Raw genomic sequence first — 24,242 nt, forward strand, 5'->3', positions numbered from 1 at the left:
TGTAGCGGGTTTCCTCTCTAAGACTATAGGTCAAAATTACCAAATGTTTGACATCCAGTAGCCGATTATTAATGAACCAATGTGCTCTAGTGGTGTCGTTAAACAAAACAAATTTTAACTTTATTTATGATGATGATGATGACGATGACAACGGTGATGATGATGATGACTGATTGTTTGGTTGGTTGGTTGGTTGGTTGGTTTTACCTTCCACCCCACCCCCACCTCTTTCTTTTCACCAAATACCGCAGAATGAGATCTTGTTAAATATAGGTTAAAATGTATGAATACAAACACTTTTTTTCATTGCTGATAGCTACATCGAATAATATTTATAATCAAGAAATACATACATAATTCAAGCGATGGTGTTTTTGAAATAATGCACGTGAGTGGAAATACTGCTACAGTGCGTGTAACGACATTTAACAACAATTGTTTTATATCAAAAATGTCAGGCTAAGTTTTTTTGTGTTCTGTTTTTTTCATATAAATATATATATAATATTATACATATATATATAAAAAAATTAAAGAGCTTATTTTTAATAATGCGTTTTCATAAAGAACTAATGATCTCAGCAGATTATTTGTCGTTCTTTGTGCTGGGCATTAATAATTTGTACGACAGTGTATTGAATGTACATGTGAGAAACATAGGAGTAGAATTAAACATACATAGACGTGTAAAATATTCAGTGCTATAGAGCGGGTATTTACCAGTCAACACGTACTTGTTTTACTGGCGCACCGGGTACCATGCAGTATGTAGCACAGGACCTGTCCAGTGCTCGGGAGTGGGGGAACGCCCGGACGTGGGCTTCTTGGATGTCTGGGCGGGACTGGCAGGTCAGTTCATTTGTTTAGGGTTTTTTTAACATCTTCTTCGTGTGTAACTATTGAGGTGGTCACGTGATATTACAGCAGTATAGCGCACAATGTGTATGTACCGCTTAAACACATTGTGGTGTAGATTTATTAGTTTTAATATGTACGTGGTTGTCTGGGGTTTTATTATTATTATTTTTTTAATATTATCTTTATTATTAAATTCATTATTTATATGTTTGATTCTTGTTTATTGGTTGGTTCTTAGTAGTAACAGTTTGTCAGTTTGTTCTTCAGCATTATACGTGAATTTTAAAATTTTATTTTATCAATATTATTATTATTATTATTATTATTATTATTATTATTATTATTATTATTATTCAGTTTTTAGTTTTCTTCTATTCAATTCTAAAATATAAAAATGTTTTACTTGTAAAAAGGAATTTTATGTTTTAGAAATAAATAAATACCTTATTTAACTTTTAACATTCTTTTAATATACAAAACTATGAAAATGCATGCAATATTAAAACTTCTTACTTTTAAATAGCCAGATATAGTTAAAGTGTTTAAATCTATGTGTTTTAGCATGTTTATGATATTAAGTTCCGCGAAAACTAAAAAACAGCAACAGTTATACATTTTGTAAATATATATTTAAATACCGCACTGAACAGACGAGATTGTATCACCACAACCGGACTCCAAGAAGAACGGAAGAAAATCTAACAAGAAATCGCTTTTAAATTCACTTTTTAATACAATTAAATATATAACACTTTTTTCTAAATCAGTTATTTACAATAAAACAGATATTGTACTAACTGTAGACTATTTAAACTAAATTAAATTAAATTAAAATAAAACAAATTTAAAAGTATAATAAAATATAAAAAACCCACAAAAATCATAGAAACAAAACGACCCAAAATAACTTTTCTATTTTTGCTTGTACGTTTTAACTATTTTATTTTATTTTACTCATTTTGTGTTGGTTTATATTAATAGCGATATAAATAAATCGTTCTCGACTTCTTAGAAATTGTTATATGACGATTTATTTTGTAACTCACACCTCTCAAAAACGAATATCCGCGATTCTAACCCTTCGTCACCTTTCGTAGAGTAGCTATCACCGTTCTGTTGGTTCACATATTAAACCACAGAAGATGAAAAGAGATGTGGTAAAAAGGTTTTAAAGTGACAGGTCCTAGTTTCTAAACACTACGACGTACTTTTTTGCTGTTAAAGCCGTTTTTGTTTATTTAAATTGGAAGTACTTAAATTTAATTATTTTGAATATTAATTTTCGTACATCTGAAGTGGTTCTGGTCATCCAGGTTTTTGCAATAGCGCAAAATACATTTTGCATAACTCTAAAAACGCACGTTTGTCTGAGAAGTAATGATTATCGAGGCAAGCTCTAGTTAATTTTTGATGGTATTTCCCTGTTTAAACATCACAGACTTTAGCTTCTCTCTGTTATAACCTTATCTAAATGTGTGTAGCAGGTTTGTAGATTAACTAAACTTAATGTCCATTTTCACGGGCTTAAACTAGGGTCTGAGCCTTTAATAAGTAACGGTGGACGACAAGAACGAATTTTCACTGCGAAATGTTTAATTTTTAAGTTGTTATTTTTTTTTAAATCTTCGCTTAAAAATAATGCATTGTCGATTAATTAATAATACTCATATGTTTTACATTCAGGAAAATTTGTTTTAAACGTTGGCGTAAAAATAATGCATTGTCGGAATTTTTTTACTTTTTGACATTCGAGAATTTTTTGAAAACTTTTTTTGAAGATTAATTTAAATATGATCGATTCCATTCAGTTAATTTCAATTAAAAAAAAAAGTATATAAATATGTATCTTGTCTATTTTAATTTGCAAGTTTTAATTATTTTATTTTTATTCTACTAATTTTATGTTTGTTTATATAAATAAGGACGTAATAATAGCTTTCGTCCTCGATTTGGTTGTTCGAAAATTATTATATGAAAATTTGTTTCTAACTCCGACCTTTCGTAATCTATTAACTGGGCTATTCCAACCATACGTAACTATTCGTAGAATAGCTATCACAGTTCCGTCTGTTCACCAAACCAAGCAGAATATCAGAAAACAGTTTCAAGTAAAAATGGATAACTAGAACGAATTTCCCACTGCGACAAATGTACCTCGATAGTATTTAAATATTATTAAAACCGTTACACCAAAAAAAAAAAAAATGCATTGTCGGGATACTGTGTTACTGTTATACATTCAAGAAAATTTATTTTTAACTCTTAGTGTAAAAATATTCTTGATAAAATAAAATATTTGAATTCGTAGTATGTTAATCTAATCTGATTTTATTTTATTGAATTCTGTTCGATTCAACTGAATATTTAAGTGAATTCCATTCATCAATATTTTATTTAATTCTATTTATTTCAATTCATTTCAGTGCATTTCAGTTCAATTCAATTCAAATCAATTCAGTTCATTTCAATTAATTTTAATTAATTTCAATGTGTGATTTCAAAAGTTTGATGTGTGCGGTCCGTGGGTGGAAAAAAACAACCAGTTGTGAATGAACGATTGTTATAGTTGTTTGCTGGACGCGTGCACGTGGATACAAATGCTTGTAAAAGTGACGCTGTGTGTTTGTATGTTCATAGTATTACACAAACTACAGTTAGGTTTTAAAATTTCAGAAATAATACTCATTTTAATTTACGATTCGTTATTTAACTTTCTGTCTCTTTGCATACAGAGATGAAATATGTTTGTATGTTCATATTATTACTATTTAGGGGGTTACACAAATTACAGTTAGGTTTTAAAATTTCAGAAATGATACTTATTTTAATTTACGATTCCTTATTTGACTTTCCGTCTCTTTGCATACAGAGATGAAATATGTTTGTATGTTCATAGTATTACTATTTAGGGGGTTATACAAATTACAGTTAGGTTTTAAACTGTTAGAAATGATACTAATTTTAATTTTAATTTACGGTTCATTATTTAACATTTCGTCTTTATACACACAGTGATGAAATATTCATTTAAAATTAAGACTTCTACAAGACTTTGGTAATCTAGACTTTGGTAATCTAGACTTTGGTAATCTAGACTTTGGTAATCTAGACTATGTTGCCGATTGCTTGATTGTTATTACTATAATAATATTACACTTTCTACCCTCGAGTCATCATTTCATCATTGAAAAAGGTAGATGAAACACATACCTTTGACAAATAGAATATGCTCTCTACATGTACAATGTGAACTAATGAAATTGGCGATGAAGTGAAAAAGACGTCTGCCAAAATATTGCCAGTTTATAAATTTAGATTGCTATTTGATGGGTTTTTTAAAGGTGATATTCCCAAAAAACTAACAGTTTGGTTTCTGTAAAATAATTATACATATTTATAATTTCCATGGCTGAAATTATGTATTTTTTAAATTGTATTTGTATATTTTGTATGTTTACAACTAGAAATATGCACCAATACACGTTTGAATACTTGATACACCTCACTACTGTGACGAATATGCCATCTTGTCATTCATTTATTTTTATTTATATAATGTACCTCATATGTCGGTTGAGTTAATAAATCCCAGTTCAGCTCAGTTTATTATTTTTCTCCATAAAACAGTCGTCAGGAAACGGTTATTTTGTATCAAATAACTTAAAAGGACATTCCTGAGTTTGCTGCATTGTAAGATGTTCCCGACTAATGAAATATTTCTACGATTAAACTTACATATTAAATATATTTTCTTGTTTGGAATATCAGGGTCTGTATATTCAATGTGTTTATTGTCGTCTAAATATTTGTAAGAAGCCCAAACTGGATTTTCTCTTCAAATAATTTCGGAAATAAAATGAAATTTAACCTAGTACAAATATTACAACGATCAGAAACACGTTCAATATACAGCCACTAATATTTCATGCAGAAAATTATATTTGATATGTAATTAGAATCGTTAAAAAGTCTATGTTAGTCGATGATATCTTCAAAATTGCAGCAAACTCAGGAATGTCCCTTTAAATCGTTTTATAAACACAGACCTACGAATATTGCAGGTCATGAATATATATATATATATATATATATATATATATATATATATATATATATATATATATATATATATATATATATATATATATATATATATATATATATATATATATGAAATCTGGTTTGGTTTGGGTTGGTTTTCATGCATTTGTAAACAAAACAAATAGGTATTAAAATCAAATTAGAAAAAAGAGAACTAAGGATCTAAATTTCCTACATAGATACGTAGTGATATCCGAAAATATAACTATGATTTGACGGTTTTATAATAAATGAGCATCACCTACATTAAAAAATCAATAGTGTAACATATTTATTATAGTTTTTTAAATGGTACTTCGCCATCGAAAAGATATATTTACCAAAAATATTTACAGACCTTAATCTGTGTTAAATTACCGAAATAATATTACATATTAAAAGAATCTGTAACATACATGAGTATGACGAATCTATCATAGGCATATTCAAAGTCGTATCTCTACACAAGACTGATTCCCAAAAAAATGTATGATACAGTCGTGTAAACAAAGTTAGGTCTGAATGTGCACTCGGAAGTGTATAAAATATTTCAAGCAAATTGCAAGGGACGTTAATTGTGTTACAGAAATATTGCTCAATATATGTCTTGAGGTTTGAATATTTCAAGCAAACGGCAAGGAATGTTTATTATGTTACAGAAATATTGCTCAATATATGTCTTGAGGTGTGAATATTTCAAGCAAATGGCAAGGATTTTTAATTATGTTACAGAAATATTGCTCAATATATGTCTTGAGATCTGAGTATTTCAAGCAAATGGCAAGGAATGTTTATTATGTTACAGAAATATTGCTCAATATATGTCTTGAGGTGTGAATATTTCAAGCAAATAGCAAAGATTTTTAATGTTACAGAAATATTGCTCAATATATGTCTTGAGATCTGAGTATTTCAAGCAAATGGCAAGGAATGTTTATTATGTTACAGAAATATTGCTCAATATATGTCTTGAGGTGTGAATATTTCAAGCAAATAGCAAGGATTTTTAATGTTACAGAAATATTGCATTTGAGGTCAAGTATCTTGAATGCAAAATATACTACACATGTATTTCTGAAATTGTTGTCTTGTAATCTCCCGTTAACAAATTAACATGTAATGTATAGATCTTCACCTTATCTTATGTACATTATATAAATGTAAACTAAACACACGGTGCATAAGCCACTGTTCAAGGAATGAAAGGATTCTATGAGTAATTAAAGCTGCACGGTCCTGGTACAACACTATACTTTGACACAGCCTTTTTTTCTTTGACTGCTAAAAACGAAGGATTAGATTCAGACATCCAACACATTATTATATTTCTTCTAAATAAAATAATAACACAACATGTGTAAACCACAGTTATTAAAGTCAGTACAGGTTAACACGAAGATTCCCGTGTAACTATAAGGACAGTTGACAGAAGCATTCGTGAATTTCCTCCTTGGCGCTCTGGTTGTAACATATTTAGTTACTTACAGAAACGCTTATCTACAGGAAGATTCGCCCCCAATATCTTGCAACCTATAAAAAGTAGTGACGTCATATACTAGTATATAGATGAGTGTTGCCAAGCGTATCCATGTGGGATACACGTATGCCACATGGATTTCTTACGCAGGATATTTCTACCTTGCATTTGCAGGTATGAGAGGAAATCATCAATTTTGTCTCGTGGTCCTTCCCACGCCCTCACACACACACACACACACACACACACACACACACACACACACACACACACACACACACACACACACACACACACACACACACACACACACACACACACACACACACATAAAAGCCAGTCGCGATGTCTTTATTTAAAAAGTCTAAACGAAGTTCAAAGTTGCGTCCACATCCCAAAGTTTTTTGGGTTGTTTTTTTACTCAAAACTAAACCCATCCCAGCTATATAACGCGTCACACCACACTCTACTGCTTACAGTCACATTGCAGCGCCTGTTAATTGAAGCCGACTATCAATTATTAACTACTCAATCAATGGATGCCTCCGTTCGTTTGGATTCATTTGTGTTCGCCACAGCACAAAGATCTTATATAATACTGCACGATGTTGTAGCTTCTTTAATTAATGATGGCCGCTGTCGGGGTGGTGCATAATCTCCGTTTGTATAACAGAGTTCAAAGTCTTTTTACTGGCAAGTAGCAGGCGCCGCATAGGGGTAGGGAGCGGGCGGATAGGGTGCAGTGTGTATGTGTGTAAGGGGGGGGGGGGGGGACTAACACCTCCAACTCTAAATATTATGGTTCCATAGATGAAATGTGAAGTAATATCTATATGTTCCACCCCACCCCACCACAAACTGCTAGCATCTTCAGACGCTTACTGATAGACATGGGGAGTGGCTGATTTTTTTTTCTTCTTTTCTTTTATTTTTCACCGGCCTCGGTGGCGTCGTGGTTAGGCCATCGGTCTACAGGCTGGTAGGTACTGGGTTCGGATCCCAGTCGAGGCATGGGATTTTTAATCTAGATACCGACTCCAAACCCTGAGTGAGTGCAAGGCTCAATGGGTAGGTGTAAACCACTTGCACCGACCAGTGATCCATAACTGGTTCAACAAAGGCCATGGTTTGTGCTATCCTGCCTGTGGGAAGCGCAAATAAAAGATCCCTTGCTGCTAATCGGAAAGAGTAGCCCATGTAGTGGCGACAGCGGGTTTCCTCTCAAAATCTGTGTGGTCCTTAACCATATGTCTGACGCCATATAACCGTAATTAAATGTGTTGAGTGCGTCGTTAAATAAAACATTTCTTTCTTTCTTTCTTTCTTACTTTTCTTTTTCAGCTTTTCATTTTGTTTTTTCAATTTTGTTTCTTTCACTACTTTTTCACTTTTTCCTTCATTGAGTTTACCATACATTCGTTTTCGGTTTTTATGAGACATACAGTTATTGGGAACGTCTGCTACCTCGTTGAGTACGCGGAGTAATAAGTGACATGGAAGTAAATTATTGGTATCCTCCCATTTGTTACACGTCCCATTTCTGACACATCTTATAACAACATAGGTCATGGTTGAGTGAACTGCTAATACCATACCTTTTACCTAGTAGCCAGTGCACCACGACTGGCATATCAAAGGCCGTGGTATGTACTACCTTGTCTGTGGTATGGTGCATAATAAAAGATCCCTTGCTGCTAATCGAAAAGAGTAACCCATGAAGTGGCAACAGCGGGTTTGCTCTCTCAATATCTGTGTGGTCCTTAACCGTATGTCTGACGTCATATAACCGTAAATAAAATGTGTTGAGTGCGTCGTTAAATAAAACATTTCTTTCTTTCTTTCTTTCTACGTAGTATGCAATAATGGACTTACTTACGATCAAGACATATTTATTCACATTTATTTATTACAAATTATCTATTTACTATGCGATGATAGGGAATCTATGCTTGTATCTGATGTACTGTAAACTGGAATAATATTGCTCAAAATATTGTTAACAATTAAGACCCTTTTAGAAGTAAAACCGTTTATTAAGTAAAACAATACGTTTGGATTTTTTAGTTTAAACACGCGTTATTTTCCCGATTTACAGTATGCATATAAAGTTACAAATGCATACATGTATTATATGTACCAATGTGATCGGTTTGATGGAATAAAGTTGAATTGAATTGAACAGTTGAATTGGACTAGACTGTTCCACTAAGGTTATAGGGGTTTGCTTAATTAGTCCCTAAGCTGATTGTGTAAAAACTGGGAATATGCAGGTGTGTAACAAATGGGAGACTACCAAATTATCAACCAATTAATCATAAATATTAAAAAGTGAAGAACAAATAGCTTCGCATACTAGTAGGCCTATATAGTGATAATAACCAGGGGGCAGTTTCACAAAACATTGTATGTTTACGTCTGCGACTAGCAGTTATAACAGGCATACATTTACAAGTGTTTGGCATCTATTTCACGAATTTTTTTTACATCTTTACGGAAAATGGAGCATTTTAAGGACAAAAAAATTTAATATGTGTATTTCTGACTATATTTGTTGTACTATAATAGTAATAAGAATTGTGGTTTAGTCGTAGATTTACGTTTACGTAAAAAAACTAGGCTTACGATGTTTTATGAAACTGGGCCCAGTCCATGTTTTGTGTTTCAAAGGTATCTGTAGTAGGTGTTATCAACCTAAATCAGGAACAAACAGCTTTCACTTTAGGAGGCACCGTCTATACTTAGTGTTCCCCCAATTCAGTTTCCCTACACCTAGTTTGCCTACAGTATGAAAAGGTTGCACCCCCAATTAAAAGTGGAACACTCCATGTATAGTCCCTATGTATAATAAATAACATGACAAAATAATATGACTAGCACATATTTTATTATAAAAACTATTAAAATGACCTCACAAATATTAAGCAAATATTGGGGTTTTTTACAAAATGTTCACAATTCAAAGTCATATTTATAACTGCATTTTTAGCAAGTGGCTGGCAGCGTCTAAAAACTCTGAAGGAGTTACGGTACGATCACATTTATCCGTTTTTTACTCTCCGCTCCCGCTCCCGCACCCGTTATCCATCGTCCGTTGTCCGTTGCTTACGAACACACCTGTCAGTAATTTTAACAAAAATGCATGTCTACAGTTGCTGCACGAGAATACTTTATTTCACGTGTGTTGTAGGGTATATATACTTCGAAGCATACAATAAAAATCAATGTGCTCTAGTGGCGTCGTTAAATAAAACAAACTTTACTTTACTTTTTTACTTTCTTTACTGTACTGCACTGTGCCGTACTGTACCATACCATAATTTTCATATATAAATTAGGATTACATATTTCAAAAATACATATCTTTACTCTTTTTTTATTGCATGCATTTTTATTTGCATGCATTGCCATATTATAAGTAGGCCTACACAAGATGCTAGGGTTATACAAACCTGATATTTTCGTGACGTTGCCAATGGACATCCATATATTTGTATGCATCTATACGTCTTTGTACATGTGGTGTGCAGGATTATATAACATCTCCCTCTCACGGGCAAGTCCTATAAGCTTCTCGTAATCGAAGTCGTCTGTTTGTCTCGGCATTTTATAACACTGAACATCAGTAATAAAATTAAAATAAACAATTTTATTTTAGTTTGGTATTATTAAATTTTATATAGAAACAAATTAGTGTAATAGTCAATATTATATGGAACCTTAATTTCAATTAACCAAATTTTATAAAATTACTTCTCCGTTAGAATTACAACAACATGAAATGTAAAATAACAAAGTTATGGTCAGAGTACATTATATGATAATTTTATAATTTTAGGAACAGCGAGGAAGTTACTTTTGTTTGCAATGAATGGGGTATTTCGTTTTTAATTACTTAAATAGTAACCCCGCCCCACTTATATATACGGTTCACTACCCATTAATGTTGAATGAGAGAATAAAATTTTAACGAAAACATTTATACGGAAAATAAAGCATTTACCAGAAGTGCCAGACCAACAACCTACATAACTACGTACCTTTGAAACATATAAATTTCACCAGTAAAAGACACTGCAGACAATAACGTTTTCGTATTTATAGCAAATTGATTACAAATTACTTATAGCCATTGGTCGATATTAACTCATCATTTCAACAAGAAAATCATGAATACTGTGATTTCACGTGTAAATGTATTCAGTGGCATACCTGTATCACTTATTTTTCGTGGGAATGGGTGGTATTTCACCTTTAATAAAATATGAAAGTACTTGATGGGTTGGGGTATGTTTGAACCCCACCTTACCACAACCCCCCTATAAAAATTAATTATGAAAATATTTACATTGGTGGAATAATGAAATAACTTACACACACAAACACACAGACATATATACAGACACACATCCAGACAGATATTTATGTAATTAGAGCTGTATCTACGAAGAATTGAATCGCGAGGTCAGGAAATACCCTAAATATGACATCACACTGTGGGAATCCTATCCGCATCCATTGTCCGCTTCAGTGAAAATCGGTCCAGGAACGATTTGTGCGGACGAGTGTAAGTGTGCGGAAGCGGAGACGGCTAGGTCTGTTTGCACGCATTGATTTCAATACAATCGAATTTGACTGACGACGGATAACGGGTGCGGGAGCGGAAGCGGAAGGAAAAAACGGATAAATGTGATCGCGGCCTTATGTGGCCTTGCTGAAGCTCATCCTTCAACCTCACAGGGTGTGTGTCAAAAACATCACGATACACCCCTTTGTGTGGTTCAGGAGCTGTCCCGTGGTAAAGTTGGACAAGTGTTCTTCTGGGTTTATTTTTTTTTCTTCAAGATCAGGTCAGGTCAGGTCATAGGGGTTTATGTGCACATTCAGAGCAAGCTGTTGTAGCACACGCCTGTCATGGGCACAGGTGCTGGCCTTGATCGACTCCTCTGTTCGGGACAGGAAAGGTGTTGATGGTGGGTGGGAGAGGGGACCGCCCGCACTGGCAGGTGCAAGAGAGCACCAGTGGCCCGACCGACGGGGATAGTTTTAGTGCTATGGAATTTTGAATGTCTCGTAGGATTAAGCCAAAGAGAAATTTGTGCAGTTTTAATGAAGAATTTGGGCACATTTTTAACGGTTCGTCGAAATATAAAGGAGAGTTACTTATAGTTTTTGATTTTAGTATATCGATAATAGCTCTTTAAAAGCCTTCACTTTATTTATGAACTCATAATAGGGAGTGTTCCACTTTTAACTGAGGTTGCCACTTTTTCATACTGTAAGCAAACTGAGTGTAGGCATACTGGGTTGTAGGCAAAATGGGTGTAGGCAAACTGAGTGTAGGCATACTGGGTTGTAGGCAAAATGGCTGTAGGCAAACTGAGTGTAGGCATACTGGGTTGTAGGCAAACTGAGTGTAGGCATACTGGGTTGTAGGCAAAGTGGGTGTAGGCAAATTGAGTGTAGGCATACTGGGTTGTAGGCAAAATGGCTGTAGGCAAACTGAGTGTAGGCATACTGGGTTGTAGGCAAAATGGGTGTAGGCAAAGTGAGTGTAGGCATACTGAGTTGTAGGCAAAATGGGTGTAGGCAAAGTGAGTGTAGGCATACTGAGTTGTAGGCAAAATGGGTGTAGGCAAACAGTGTATGCATACTGAGTTGTAGGCAAACTAAGTGTAGGCATACTGGGTTGTAGGCAAAATGGGTGTAGGCAAACTGAATGTAGGCATACTGAGATGTCGGCAAAATGGGTGTAGGCAAACTGTGTGTAGGCATTCTGGGTTGTAGGCAAAATGGGTGTAGGCAAACTGAGTGTAGGCATACTGAGTTGTAGGCAAAATGGGTGTAGGCAAACTGAGTGTAGGCATACTGAGTTGCAGGAAAAATGGGTGTAGGCAAAGTGGGTTGTAGGCAGAATTGGGAGGGAACCATATACTTTGCCGTTGCACGCCTGCTAAGAAGTCACTACATCCCGGGCTTGTATTTATACTCTGTTATACGGAAATAGGCGATGGATGGTAATATCTCATTTAATAAACTTGTGAACAATATACACAGGTGTAAACCTGCCAAATATCAAAGCTATTACTTACTTGTAAAAAACACTAGAGCATTTTAGTTTTCAAATATTGGCTAGATGTACGTTGTATTTCCATGCTACCATTCAACAGTGGTTCGTTCGACGTTACACCACTGTACAAAATAGGTGTATTTCACCACTGAAATAATTGCACGTTTTAGTATCTGAATACACATTTAAGTTATACTGGAGCCTAGCTGCATTTCGACAGAAAGGTCCAGACCTACACATTATTTTTGGAAGCAGAACTTTTATATTTTTCTTACACGAATAGTATCTCATTAGATCAGTTAAAAAAGAACCAAAGTTTATATCTACCACTGAACAGGGGCGGATTTAGGGTTTTGAAAAGGAGGGGTTTATCATCTATGCGTCCTTGCAGATCCACAGAGCTGTGTGTGTGTGTGTGTGTGTGTGTGTGTGTGTGTGTTTGTGTTTGTGTTTGTATGTGTGTGTGTGTACGTGTGTGTGTGTGTGTGCGATGTGTGTGTGTGTGTGTGTGTGTGTGTGTGTGTGTGTGTACTTGCGTGCGTTACACCCCCTAACCCCCCTCCGACCCGCCACTGCTGAATATATTGCCATTGCTGCCACTGGTGACACGTTAGACACTACATGTCATTAAATGTTGTTTCATCTAGACATTAAGTTCGAGCTGTCTCTCGACATTAAGTTCGAGCTGTCTCTAAACATTAACTTCGAGCTGTCTCTCGACATTTGAACGTTTCATGCACTGGGTCCTTTAGTATCCATATAATGATGAACAAAATGATTTCTGATGATTAATAACGTCGACGTGTGACTGCTTATCTCATTCAGTGTGCAGTATGATAGATAGCAACAGAAGATAAACGACATAAAAGTTATTTCTGAAAGACAAAGCCATTAACAGTTTTGAAATCATATCTATATACAAAGAAAGTCAAAAGGGTGTTTCGACCGAGTCATAACTGCTCCCGTGAATCACTATCAGGTGTTTCGCGTAAAAGAGTGCTGGCACTTTTCAGGACGAGACATCCTTTTTACTTTGTCTATAAGAGGACTGCCACTTCCAATACGAATTTAAACCGGCACAAGATAGAATGAATGAATGTTTAACGACACCCCAGCACGAAAACTACATCGGCTATTGGGTGTCAAACTATGGTAAATGCAAAACATTAAATGATGAACCACATCAATATAAAAATTCAATAGTCAAATAAAAACACACTGTAATGAACTGTGTGCACAAGATAGATTACAATAGCTGTTTAAACAGATGTTTTATTATTATTATTATTATATATTATATGCACCATCCCACAGACAAGATATCACATACCACGGCCTTTGATATATACCAGTCGCGGTGCGCTGGCTAGAACGAGAAATAGCTCATGTACGGGTTTATTTTTGGTCAAATTCTATATTTTAAATAAAGCTGTTCCCGTCCACTGGAGATTTAGCCCTCCAGTCCCAATCCAAATATCGTTCCTACGGGCCTGCAAATACATCAATTAAAATGTTAAAGTTTGTTTTGTTTAACGACACCACTAGCGCAGATTGATTTTATAAACCATCGGCTATTGGATGTCAAACATTTGGTAATTTTGACATTTAGTCTTAGATAGGAAACCCGCTACATTTTTTTCCATTAGTAGCAAGTGATATTTTATATGCACCGTCCCACAGACAGGATAGCACATACCACGGCCGTTGATATACCAGACATAGTGCACTGCCTAGAGCGATAAATTACATCAGTTACATCAAATATATAACTTAAAGTCTGATCATCGACACGGTGTCGGCCCGGCAAGTAGAAGATCCTATTTTGGGTAGTACCGGTAAGCCGAATAGTAAATGTCCCGGGAAGTAGAAAATCCTATTTTGGGTAGTACCGGTAAGCCGAATAATAAATGTCCCGGGAATGTGTAGTACCGGTAAACCGAATAATAAATGTCCCGGGAAGTAGAAAATCCTATTTTGGGTAGTACCGGTAAACCGAATAGTAAATGTCCCGGGAAGTAGAGAATCCTATTTTGGGTAGTACCGGTAAACCGAATAATAAATGTCCCGGGAAGTAGAAAATCCTATTTTGGGTAGTACCGGTAAGCTGAATAGTAAATGTACCGGGAAATAGAAAATCCTATTTTACGTAGTACCGGTAAGCCGAATAATAAATGTCCCGGGAAGTAGAAGAGTCTAATTGATTTGCATGTTCTTCATTGCTATACTAACCGTGTTTTATTTAACAACGAAATGAGGAAGCGTATTGGCATAGAAGTACAAAAATGGGTGCCCGTACGCCTATGGAACTTGTTTTTGTTTGTTTGTTTGTTTTGTTGTTTAGTTTGTTTGTATGGGGGGTTTTTTCTTCTTCTTTTTTTTTTTCTTGTTGGTTTTTTGTTCGTTTTTTGTTGTGTTTTTTTTTAGATTACCTTTCAAGGTATTATTTGTGCTTGTGCGTGTTTTATTTATTTTTTTTTTTTTTTTTTTTTAGATTACCTTTCAGGGTATTATTTGTGCTTGTGCGTGTTTTATTTTATTTTGTTGTTGGTTTTTTAGATTATTTTTCAGGGTATTATTTGTGCTTGTGCGTGTTTTATTTTATTTTGTTGTTATTTTTTTCATTTCATTTGCTCGTATTAGGCTCTTGTCCCACAGAAAACCCTGTATTTCAAGAACAAATTATTTTTGGGAGAAAATACATGTATATAGAATGTAAGATATTGCCCCTTTTTACTCTTGGCGGACAATTTTATGGCAATCGTGGTCTTAAATAATAATACAATATTTCAGTTACCAAGAGGTCGTTATAAATGAATGCCATGACTCTTAATATTAAATCACAAACGCAAAAATATCGTGTAAAATGCGATAAATTATTATTTTATTGTTCTAGTTGCTACAGTGGCGGCCATCTTGTATTAAAATAACGTCGCAATGCCTTAATTAGCTGTGAATGGTTCAAAATTAATTCACCGTGAACGTTGACAAGTACATTTCAGTTTGTATGATTAAAATTAGCTATATGACATTAATACGGAAAAACGTCCATCATGTTGTTTTGAGATTCAGATACATACATCTATCAAAAACGTATGGATAAGTTTGGTGCCATCGGATGGTACCAAATGGTCAAATTTAGGGTCTCAGCTTATGGGCTAATTAGTATATATACATATATAATAATAATCTTTATATATATATATATATATATATATATATATATATATATATATATATATATATATATATATATATATATATATATATATATTTAAATTATTATATTTATTATTAATACCCACGATGTAACCTGACATGAATTCGTAGTATTAATAAATGTAGTGTGATACAGTATCAGCGCGTCGTTACCTGTTGACTTGCTCACACCAACAAGCAGGTGATAGGAAAATTAACTAGTGTTGGAAAGTAGATATTCGTAATTGGTAAATACAAAATTGTCCCACTACGTAGAATTCGTTTTAGGATCACGAAGGAATGTAACAATGTACAACATAAAATAAAAGATGAAAAGAAAACTGCGAGATAGAAAAAAATATATAAAGATAATAAATAAATGCATTTTCTTGTTTAGAATGTCAGTGTCTTTATATACCTGTTTGCGATTGCCTGAATGTTTCTAGAAGCCAAGATTAGATTTTACCTCTCAATAATTTCGTACGAACGATCACCGTCGGTGGGCCCATTGGGCTATTTCTCGTTTCAGCCAGTGCACCACGACTGGTATATCAAATACCGTGGTATGTCCTGTCTGTAAGATAGTGCATATAAAAGATCCCTTGCTACTAATGGAACAAAATATAGTTTGTTTCCTCTCTAAGACTATATTAAAAACATTATCAAATGTTTGACATCCAATAGCTGATGATTAATAAATCAACGTGCTCTAGTGGTGTCGTTAAATAAAACAAACTTTAACTTTAATTCTATATCTGAGAGCTATTTTAAAGGGACAGACCCTAGTTTCAACCCGTGAAAATTAACACTTAAGTTTATTTAACCTACAAACCTATAACGCATTTGGATGAAGTTACAACTGAGTGAAACATGAGTCTGTGACTTTGAAATGGCGAAATACCCTCTAAAAATAGACTAAAACTCGACTTCATAACTGTTACTTCTCAGACGCACGTGCGTTTTTAAAATATGATAAATGCATTTTATGATATTAAAAACATCAGGAAGACCAAAAGCACTTCGAATGTACGGAAATTGATAATCTAAACCATAAAATCTAAGTAAAGTATGATTTCAGTTATCAAAACCGGCTATAATAGTTACCAAAAAAAATGCCTTAAGGAGTGTTTAAAAACTAGGGTGTGTCCCTTTAAAAAAAGGTTATTGTGGTCTCTTAACGCGTAGTCCAGTGGTAAAGCGGTCGCCTGATCGATTTCTATTGGTGGGCCCATTGAACTATTTCTCGTCCCAGCCAGTACAAAGGCCAAGGTATGTGCTATCCTTTCTGTGAGATGGTACATATATTTGTTTTTCTTTCACAAGCTACACCGGTAGTCCAGTCTGTAAAATGAAATAAGCTGTCTTTTCCAGTTCGTCACCACAGAGTTTGATTTGCATGGTTGTTTCAATAGGCCACTCAGATTGTCTCAAACCTTGATAGGTTGGGCACTGCTGTAGGATGTGCTCCGTTGTTTGGTCTTCGAGTCCACAACTGCAAGTTGGTGAACTTGCTACTAATGGAAAACATTTAGCGGGTTTTCTCTCTTAAGACTACATGTCAAAATTACCAAATATTTGACATCCAGTAGCCGATGATTAATAAATCAATGTGCTCTAGTAATGTCGTGAAACAAAACAAACTTTAACTTTTTAACTTAACACAGGTGGTCGCTTACGCGAGTTTAACCGAATTGTACAATATTGATTGCTCCATCAGTGTTGACACCTACTGGTTCGATGTGATCGCGTTGTTAATCTAATCATTGCTTTTATCAACACATTATTTCACAAAATGAAACTGTAGGTGTACCAAATAAAGAACAACAATAAAATAAAGTAATGTAATTTTGAAAAACATTGTTTGACATGCGCAGTAGTGGGGCGGACAACAGACACACCGATAATGACCACAAAACGTTGATGTATTATTCATGCCTTGGTTCGTATCTCGATGCTGGTTCCGCGCTTTCACGTAAAAATGTATTGTTCAACACAAAGACGTCGAGGCGGTGATCAATAAACATAAAAATAAATATGAAAATATACTTTATGGTCCTTACGTTTCATTAGCAATTTCACATTTGACACATATCCCGAGTTATTTAATTACACTTTGACTCACATTACCATATATTTTATGTTAGCTGTCTGTACGTAACAGTGGGGTGGTGCCAGCTCATCGAGATATGCTGTATAGAAGACGTAGAAAAGCAATTACCACACCACTCAAATTATTCCTTCAACTACACACACACACACACACACACACACACACACACATACACACATACACACACACACACACACACATACATACATACATACATACATACATACATACATATATATATATAATATATACATGTACGGGAACGTCAAAGCACGATACGCATGTTAATGGTTAATATATATATATATATATATATATATATATATTAACCATTATCGTGCTTTGACGTTCACGTATTGAACAAAAAGGTCTGGCAAGTCAGATGTGGTGCCCACGATATGCGTACTTGAACACTTCTCTGAAAGTTTGTTTTGTTTAATGACACCTCTGGAGCACATTGATTAATTAATCACCGGCTATTGGATGACAAACATTTGATAATTCTGACACGTAGTCATAAGAGGAAACCCGCTACATTTCTTTTTTCAAATGCAGCAAGGAATCGTTTATATATGCACTTTCCCACAGACAGGAAAACACTTACCACGGCTTTTGGTCAGTTATTGTGCACTGGCTGGAATGAGAAAACACCCCACAATAGGTTGAATTGGTCCACCGCAAACATTAATTTAGTTTTCTTTTCTTTTCTTTAAAATTATTCAGTTTGCATTACATTAGGTTTTTGGCCATTAAAAATATCAAGAAGAAGGAAATGTTTTATTAAACGACGCACTCAATACATTGTTATTTACGGTTATATGGCATCAAACATATGGTTACGGACCACACAGATATTGAGAGGAAACACGCTGTCGCCACTTCATGGGCTACTCTTTTCGATTAGCAGCAAGGGTTCTTTCATATGCACCATCCCACAGACAGGATAGCACATACCACGGCCTTTGATATACCAGTCGTGGTGCACTGGCTGGAACGAGAAATAGCCCAATGGGCCCACCGACGGGGATCGATCCCAAACCGACCGCGCATCAAGCGAGCGCTTTACCACTGGGCTACGTCACGCCCTTTAAAAATACCAACGTCTTGCGAACATTTCAGGGCCATTTTGACAATGTGTTTACATAATTAATTTTATCACGAAAAAATATATATTCGCATTTCTTTTGTTGATCAGTATGTCTTATAGCTGCAATCTCGTGTATATGTTTAATTATTTTATCAGTTAGAATAGATCTTTTAGATTAATTACTTTTTTATATTCTTTGATTTGTCATAGCTGCACTCGCTAATCCACGTCACGAAAGATGTATCATTCTCTAATCAACGTTCAAAAGTTTACTTGATACAATTATTAAATACAATGGCGACCCATTGCTGTTTTGCAAATAAGATAGATGCTCATATACGTGGATAGTGAAAACACTCAAGTTTACTATTGTGCTTGCTTGGAGTGTTTGTTTGTTGTTGTTGTTGTTTTTTTGTTGTTGTTTCTTTTTTTTGGGGGGGGTGTGTTTTTTTCTGTTGTTGTTTTTGTTGTGTGTGTGTGCGTTGTTTTGTTTTATTGTTTTTGTTGGGGAGTTGTGGTTCTTTTTTTGTTTTATTGGGGGTTTTTTTTTGGGGGGGGGAGTTGTGGTTCTTTTTTCTTTTCTTGTTTGTATGTTGTTGTATTTGTTTGTATTTTTTTTTAGTAAGCTGCCATTTCCAATATCATGTCTTTTAAAGGAGTCAGATAGGGAGGTGGCACTGCAACTTTAATTAAAACGATAGTATTATTTCTAGCGTGTAGTGGTTACCAAGGATATTAAGTGTTTACAGTTTCCACGCCTTGTACATAATTTATTGTTAAACGGTTGCACCATATTTATGCACTGTAGATATTTTATGGTTATATATATTTTTTGTAGCTACTATACATTGCACATACATATTTTATTACTAAAAGGATAAATATAAAGTTCTTGTAATGTCACCTGACCTTCTTGCGCAACTTTTACTTTCACTGTGTATGATATTAATGATGATACTGGTGGTGGTGGTAATGATGATGATGATGAACCTGATGATGACGATGATGACGATGATGAGGAGAAGGATGAGGATGATGGTGATGGTGGTGGTGATGATGTATCTACGTTTCGAATAAAATAGTGTTTTTCTAATCATTGTTTTTTGTCTATTCAATGTGTATATAAGTGTTGCAAGTTTGAGTAGATAAATTGTATTTAGACAAAACAAAATTAGTTTCTATCGTATTGCTTTAGTAGTTCATCATTTAAAATTCGTTTTGAATGCCCAGTTGCAGTTGTTTGTCATAATCTTTGTCTTCTTCTTTTTTGGTCATTATATTTATTTCATTTATTTATAAAATTATTAATTTATTTATTCATTCAAACATTCTTTACTTACTTATTTACTGACTTTAATTTAATTGACTTTAATTGACTTTAATTTAATTTAATTTTGTTTTACTTTGCTTTGCTTTTAGTTCTTTGCTTTGCTTTATAAGTGATTGAATAATGCAGGCTATTATATCCAAAAAACACCGTGTCAAATCTTTGTTAGATTTAAATTTATAATTCTGTATAAACATAACATATTCTAAAACAGGGCCGCGGCGTAGTCCAGCGGTAAAGCGCTCGCTTGATGCCCGGTCTGTTTGGGATCGATCCCCGTCAGTGGGCCCATTGCGCTATTTCTCGCTCCAGCCAGTGCACCACGACTGGTATATCAAAGGCCGTACTACCCTGTCTGTGGGATGGTACATATTAAAGGGACATTCCTGAGTTTGCTGCAATTTTAAAGATGTTATCGACTTGTAAGTACATATCAAATATATTTTTCTGCATAAAATATAAGTGGCTGTATATTAAACGTGTTTCTGATCGTTCTAATATTTGTACGAGGTTAAATTTCATTTTATTTCCTAAAAAATCGTTTTTTTCGTATGTACGAAGTTATTTGAAGACAAAATCCAGTTTGGGCTTTTTACAAATATTACGACGATCAGAAACACATTGAATATACAGACACTGATATTCTAAATAACAAAATATATTTATCATGTAAGTTTAATCGTAGAAATATTTTATTAGTCGGAAACATCTTATAATGCAGCAAACTCAGGAATGTCCCTTTAATTAACCTCGCGAAATGTTTTGTTCATTAGCTTAGCATGGGTGCTAAGCCCCCCTCACCAGTCACATCGTTCCCCCTGCATATTATACATTAGACTGGCTTACAGTCCTAACCATAAGCGTACGCGACAGGAGGGGGAATGGGGGTGGGGGTGGAATGTGCTGGAGAAAATACTCAAATTCGGGCAAAAATGACAGAGATATACGGGGAAAATGAGCTAGCCTGAATCGTTTTCACCATGTATTTCCACAATATTAGTTGAAAATTATGTAAAAATGCGCAGTGATTCGTATGCAATCCTATATAACTGTTTGACAAAAATAAATCATGGCTCCTCCATAGCTTACACCCCACCCCCACCCCCCCATCCCCGACTTAAAGGGACAGACCCTAGTTTCAGCCCATGAAAATTAACACTAAGTTTAGTTAATCTATAAACCTGTAACACATTTGGATTAAGTTACAACTGAGTGAAACACGAGTCTGTGACTTTGAAATGGTGAAATACCCTCTAAAAATAGACTAAAACTCGACTCCATAACTGTTACCTCTCAGACGCACGTGCGTTTTTAAAAATATTAGAAATGCATTTTGTGATATTAAAAAAACCAGGATGACCAAAAACACTTCGAATGTACGGAAATAGCTAATCTATACAATAAAATCTAAGTAAAGTGTGACTTCAGTTATCAAAAACGGCTTTAATAGTAAAAACTATACCTTAGTGTTTAAAAACTAGGGTATGTCCCGTTAACGGTCCCGATAAGACAAACAATCAAAGATTCAAACACTTACCTCTATTCAAAAAAATTTCTACATAAAATATTAGAGGCTGTATATTAAATGTGTTTCTGATCATTCTAATATTTGTATTAGATTAAATTTCATTTTATTTCCTAAAATAATATTTTTTCGTACGTACAGTTTGGGCTTCTTACAAATATTAAGACGACCAGAAACACATTGAATATACAGACACTGATATTCTAAACAAGAAAATATATTTAATATGTAAGTTTAATCGTAGAAATATTTTATTAGTCGGAAACATCTTACAATGCAGCAAACTCAGGAATGTCCCTTTAAAGATCCCTTACTGCTAATCGAAAAGAGTAGCACATGAAGTGGCGACAGCGGGTTTCCTCTCTTAATATCTGTGTGGTCCTTAACCATTAGTCTGACGCTATATAACCGTAAATAAAATGTGCTGAGTGCGTCGTTAAATAAAAAAAAAAATTCCTTTTTTATTCTAAAACAGTGTGACAATTCATGCAAAAGCTGTTAAAGGGACATTCCTGACTTTGCTGCATTGTAAGATGTTTCAGACTAATAAAAAATTTCTACGATTAAACTTACATATTAAATATATTTTCTTGTTTAGAATATCAGTGTCGTCTGTATATTCAATGTGTTTCTGGTCATCTTAATATTTGTAAGAAGCCCAAAGTGGATTTTGTCTTCAAATAATTTCGTACGTACGAAAAAATATTTTTTAGGAAATAAAATGAAAATTAGCCTAGTACAAATATTAGAACGATCAGAAACACGTTTAATATACAGCCACTAATATTTTAAAATAGAAAATATATTTAATATGTAAGTTTAATCGTAGAAACATTTTATTAGTCGATAACATCTTAAAACATTGCAGCAAACTCAGGAATGTCCCTTTAAGTGTAAATAACACACTTTTAGTAATATTTGCATCATGGTACTATTTAAAATAATTATTTATGGATTTAATATGCTTATTGTAGTTTACCATATGGATAACAATTAACATGTATTTTCTTTCATACAAATGTACGATAGATGGGTTTCGCATTTAGAGTAATTTTTGGACAATATGTTTCCAGTAGCATGTTATTTTAAAACACTGTTAAAATCAAAATTGCGTAACAGTTATTGCATCCAATATAAAATATCTATATAAAATGGAGTTTAAGGACGATGCTATAATATAAAGCCGCGATATGACCAAAACAAAAATATTCAAACATGTACATTCAGCGGCATGTAGGTAGTTCTGTAAAAAAAAAGAAAAAAAAGTCACTTTTCTTTATTTTATTTTGCTGAAATCAGAAATGATTTGACTATTGAAAGGCAACTCCCATAACTATATCGTGTAAACCTGAACGACAAAATCTTTATCCTTGATCAAGACGGTATATCTGCACAATACAGAGTCGAATAGGCATTTGCAAAAATAGTAGTTGATTCCATGAATTATCTATAGGAGGACAGCCTCTCCTGTACTTGACAAAACTAATTATATCTTTGTTGCACCGCCGCAAAGAGGACTGCCACTCAGACTAGTTTTCTATTTCAAACTCTAGGAAGTGAGATTATTAAAAAAAAATGTTTTATTATAATGACGTCACATGAGATTTTATCTTCTACGGTAAAAAGAAAAACGAAAAAAACAAACAAAAAACAATTTGTTTTCTTCTAATTTTTGGGTGGGTTTGTTTGTTTGTTTGTTGTTTTGCAGTTAAATTGTTACATACGTTAATGTTTGTATGCTCGGATATGTAGAAACAATAGTAGTAAGATACCTGGAAAAATAAACTTAAAGCATATACAAGAAAAAAAAGAAATAATATCCGTTGGGCTTGGACGGACCAACAAACGAATAGCAAACAAACAAAACACCTGAGATTGACAAACCGTATCTTTCGTGACTAACCTTTTCTTTCGTGACTAGCTGAAGTGCAAAAATGTCAATCTCAAAACGTTGAGTCATCACTTATTAATTTAAAGTATATTCATCCATGGCATGAATGAATGGATGTGTGGATGAATGGATGGATGGATGGATGGATGGATGGATGGATGGATGGATGGATGGATGGATGGATGGATGGATGGATGGATGGATGGATGGATGGATGGATGGATGGATGGATGGATGGATAAACATTAGGTACGTGAGTTGGAGGGTTATTGAATATTAATTATTTGTTTTAAAACATGTAACATGATAAATAACAAAATGCTTATTTTGTATGATTATATCTTCCTTTTCCGTGACCGGTATTTATGAAAACACAATTAAATATTAATAAATAACAATAACAGCAACAACAACATCTATTCATAATCTTTAAGATAATATTATGTTAACTATAGAACTTACACCATTGGCATTGAGGAAGGGCAACTACGGTGTCTATGAGTCGTGTTATAGGTTGACAGGCAAATATTAAAGGCCACCATGCTCCACCTGGCTGTGCCAGCGAGTTAGCCCCACTAGCCCTGATTCCACTAGCCCTGGTTCCACTAGACCCAGATTGTCAGTC

The 24,242-nt window shown here is 34.2% G+C and overlaps 1 protein-coding gene across 1 annotated transcript in view; it reads left to right on the top strand.

Annotated features, from left to right (window-relative positions):
- Nucleotides 1-703: 703 nt before the first annotated feature.
- LOC121375411 (POU domain, class 4, transcription factor 3-like) overlaps nt 704-24,242 on the top strand; it is a 98,399-nt gene continuing 74,860 nt past the window's right edge. The window contains exon 1 of the mRNA XM_041502846.1: nt 704-849. Within this exon, the coding sequence (XP_041358780.1) occupies nt 760-849 (90 nt within the window). The 5' untranslated portion in view covers nt 704-759. The remainder of the gene's footprint in view (nt 850-24,242) is intronic.

The sequence above is a fragment of the Gigantopelta aegis genome, chromosome 6 (assembly GCF_016097555.1).
Source record: "Gigantopelta aegis isolate Gae_Host chromosome 6, Gae_host_genome, whole genome shotgun sequence".
In the NCBI taxonomy this organism is placed as follows: Eukaryota; Metazoa; Mollusca; class Gastropoda; order Neomphalida; family Peltospiridae; genus Gigantopelta; species Gigantopelta aegis.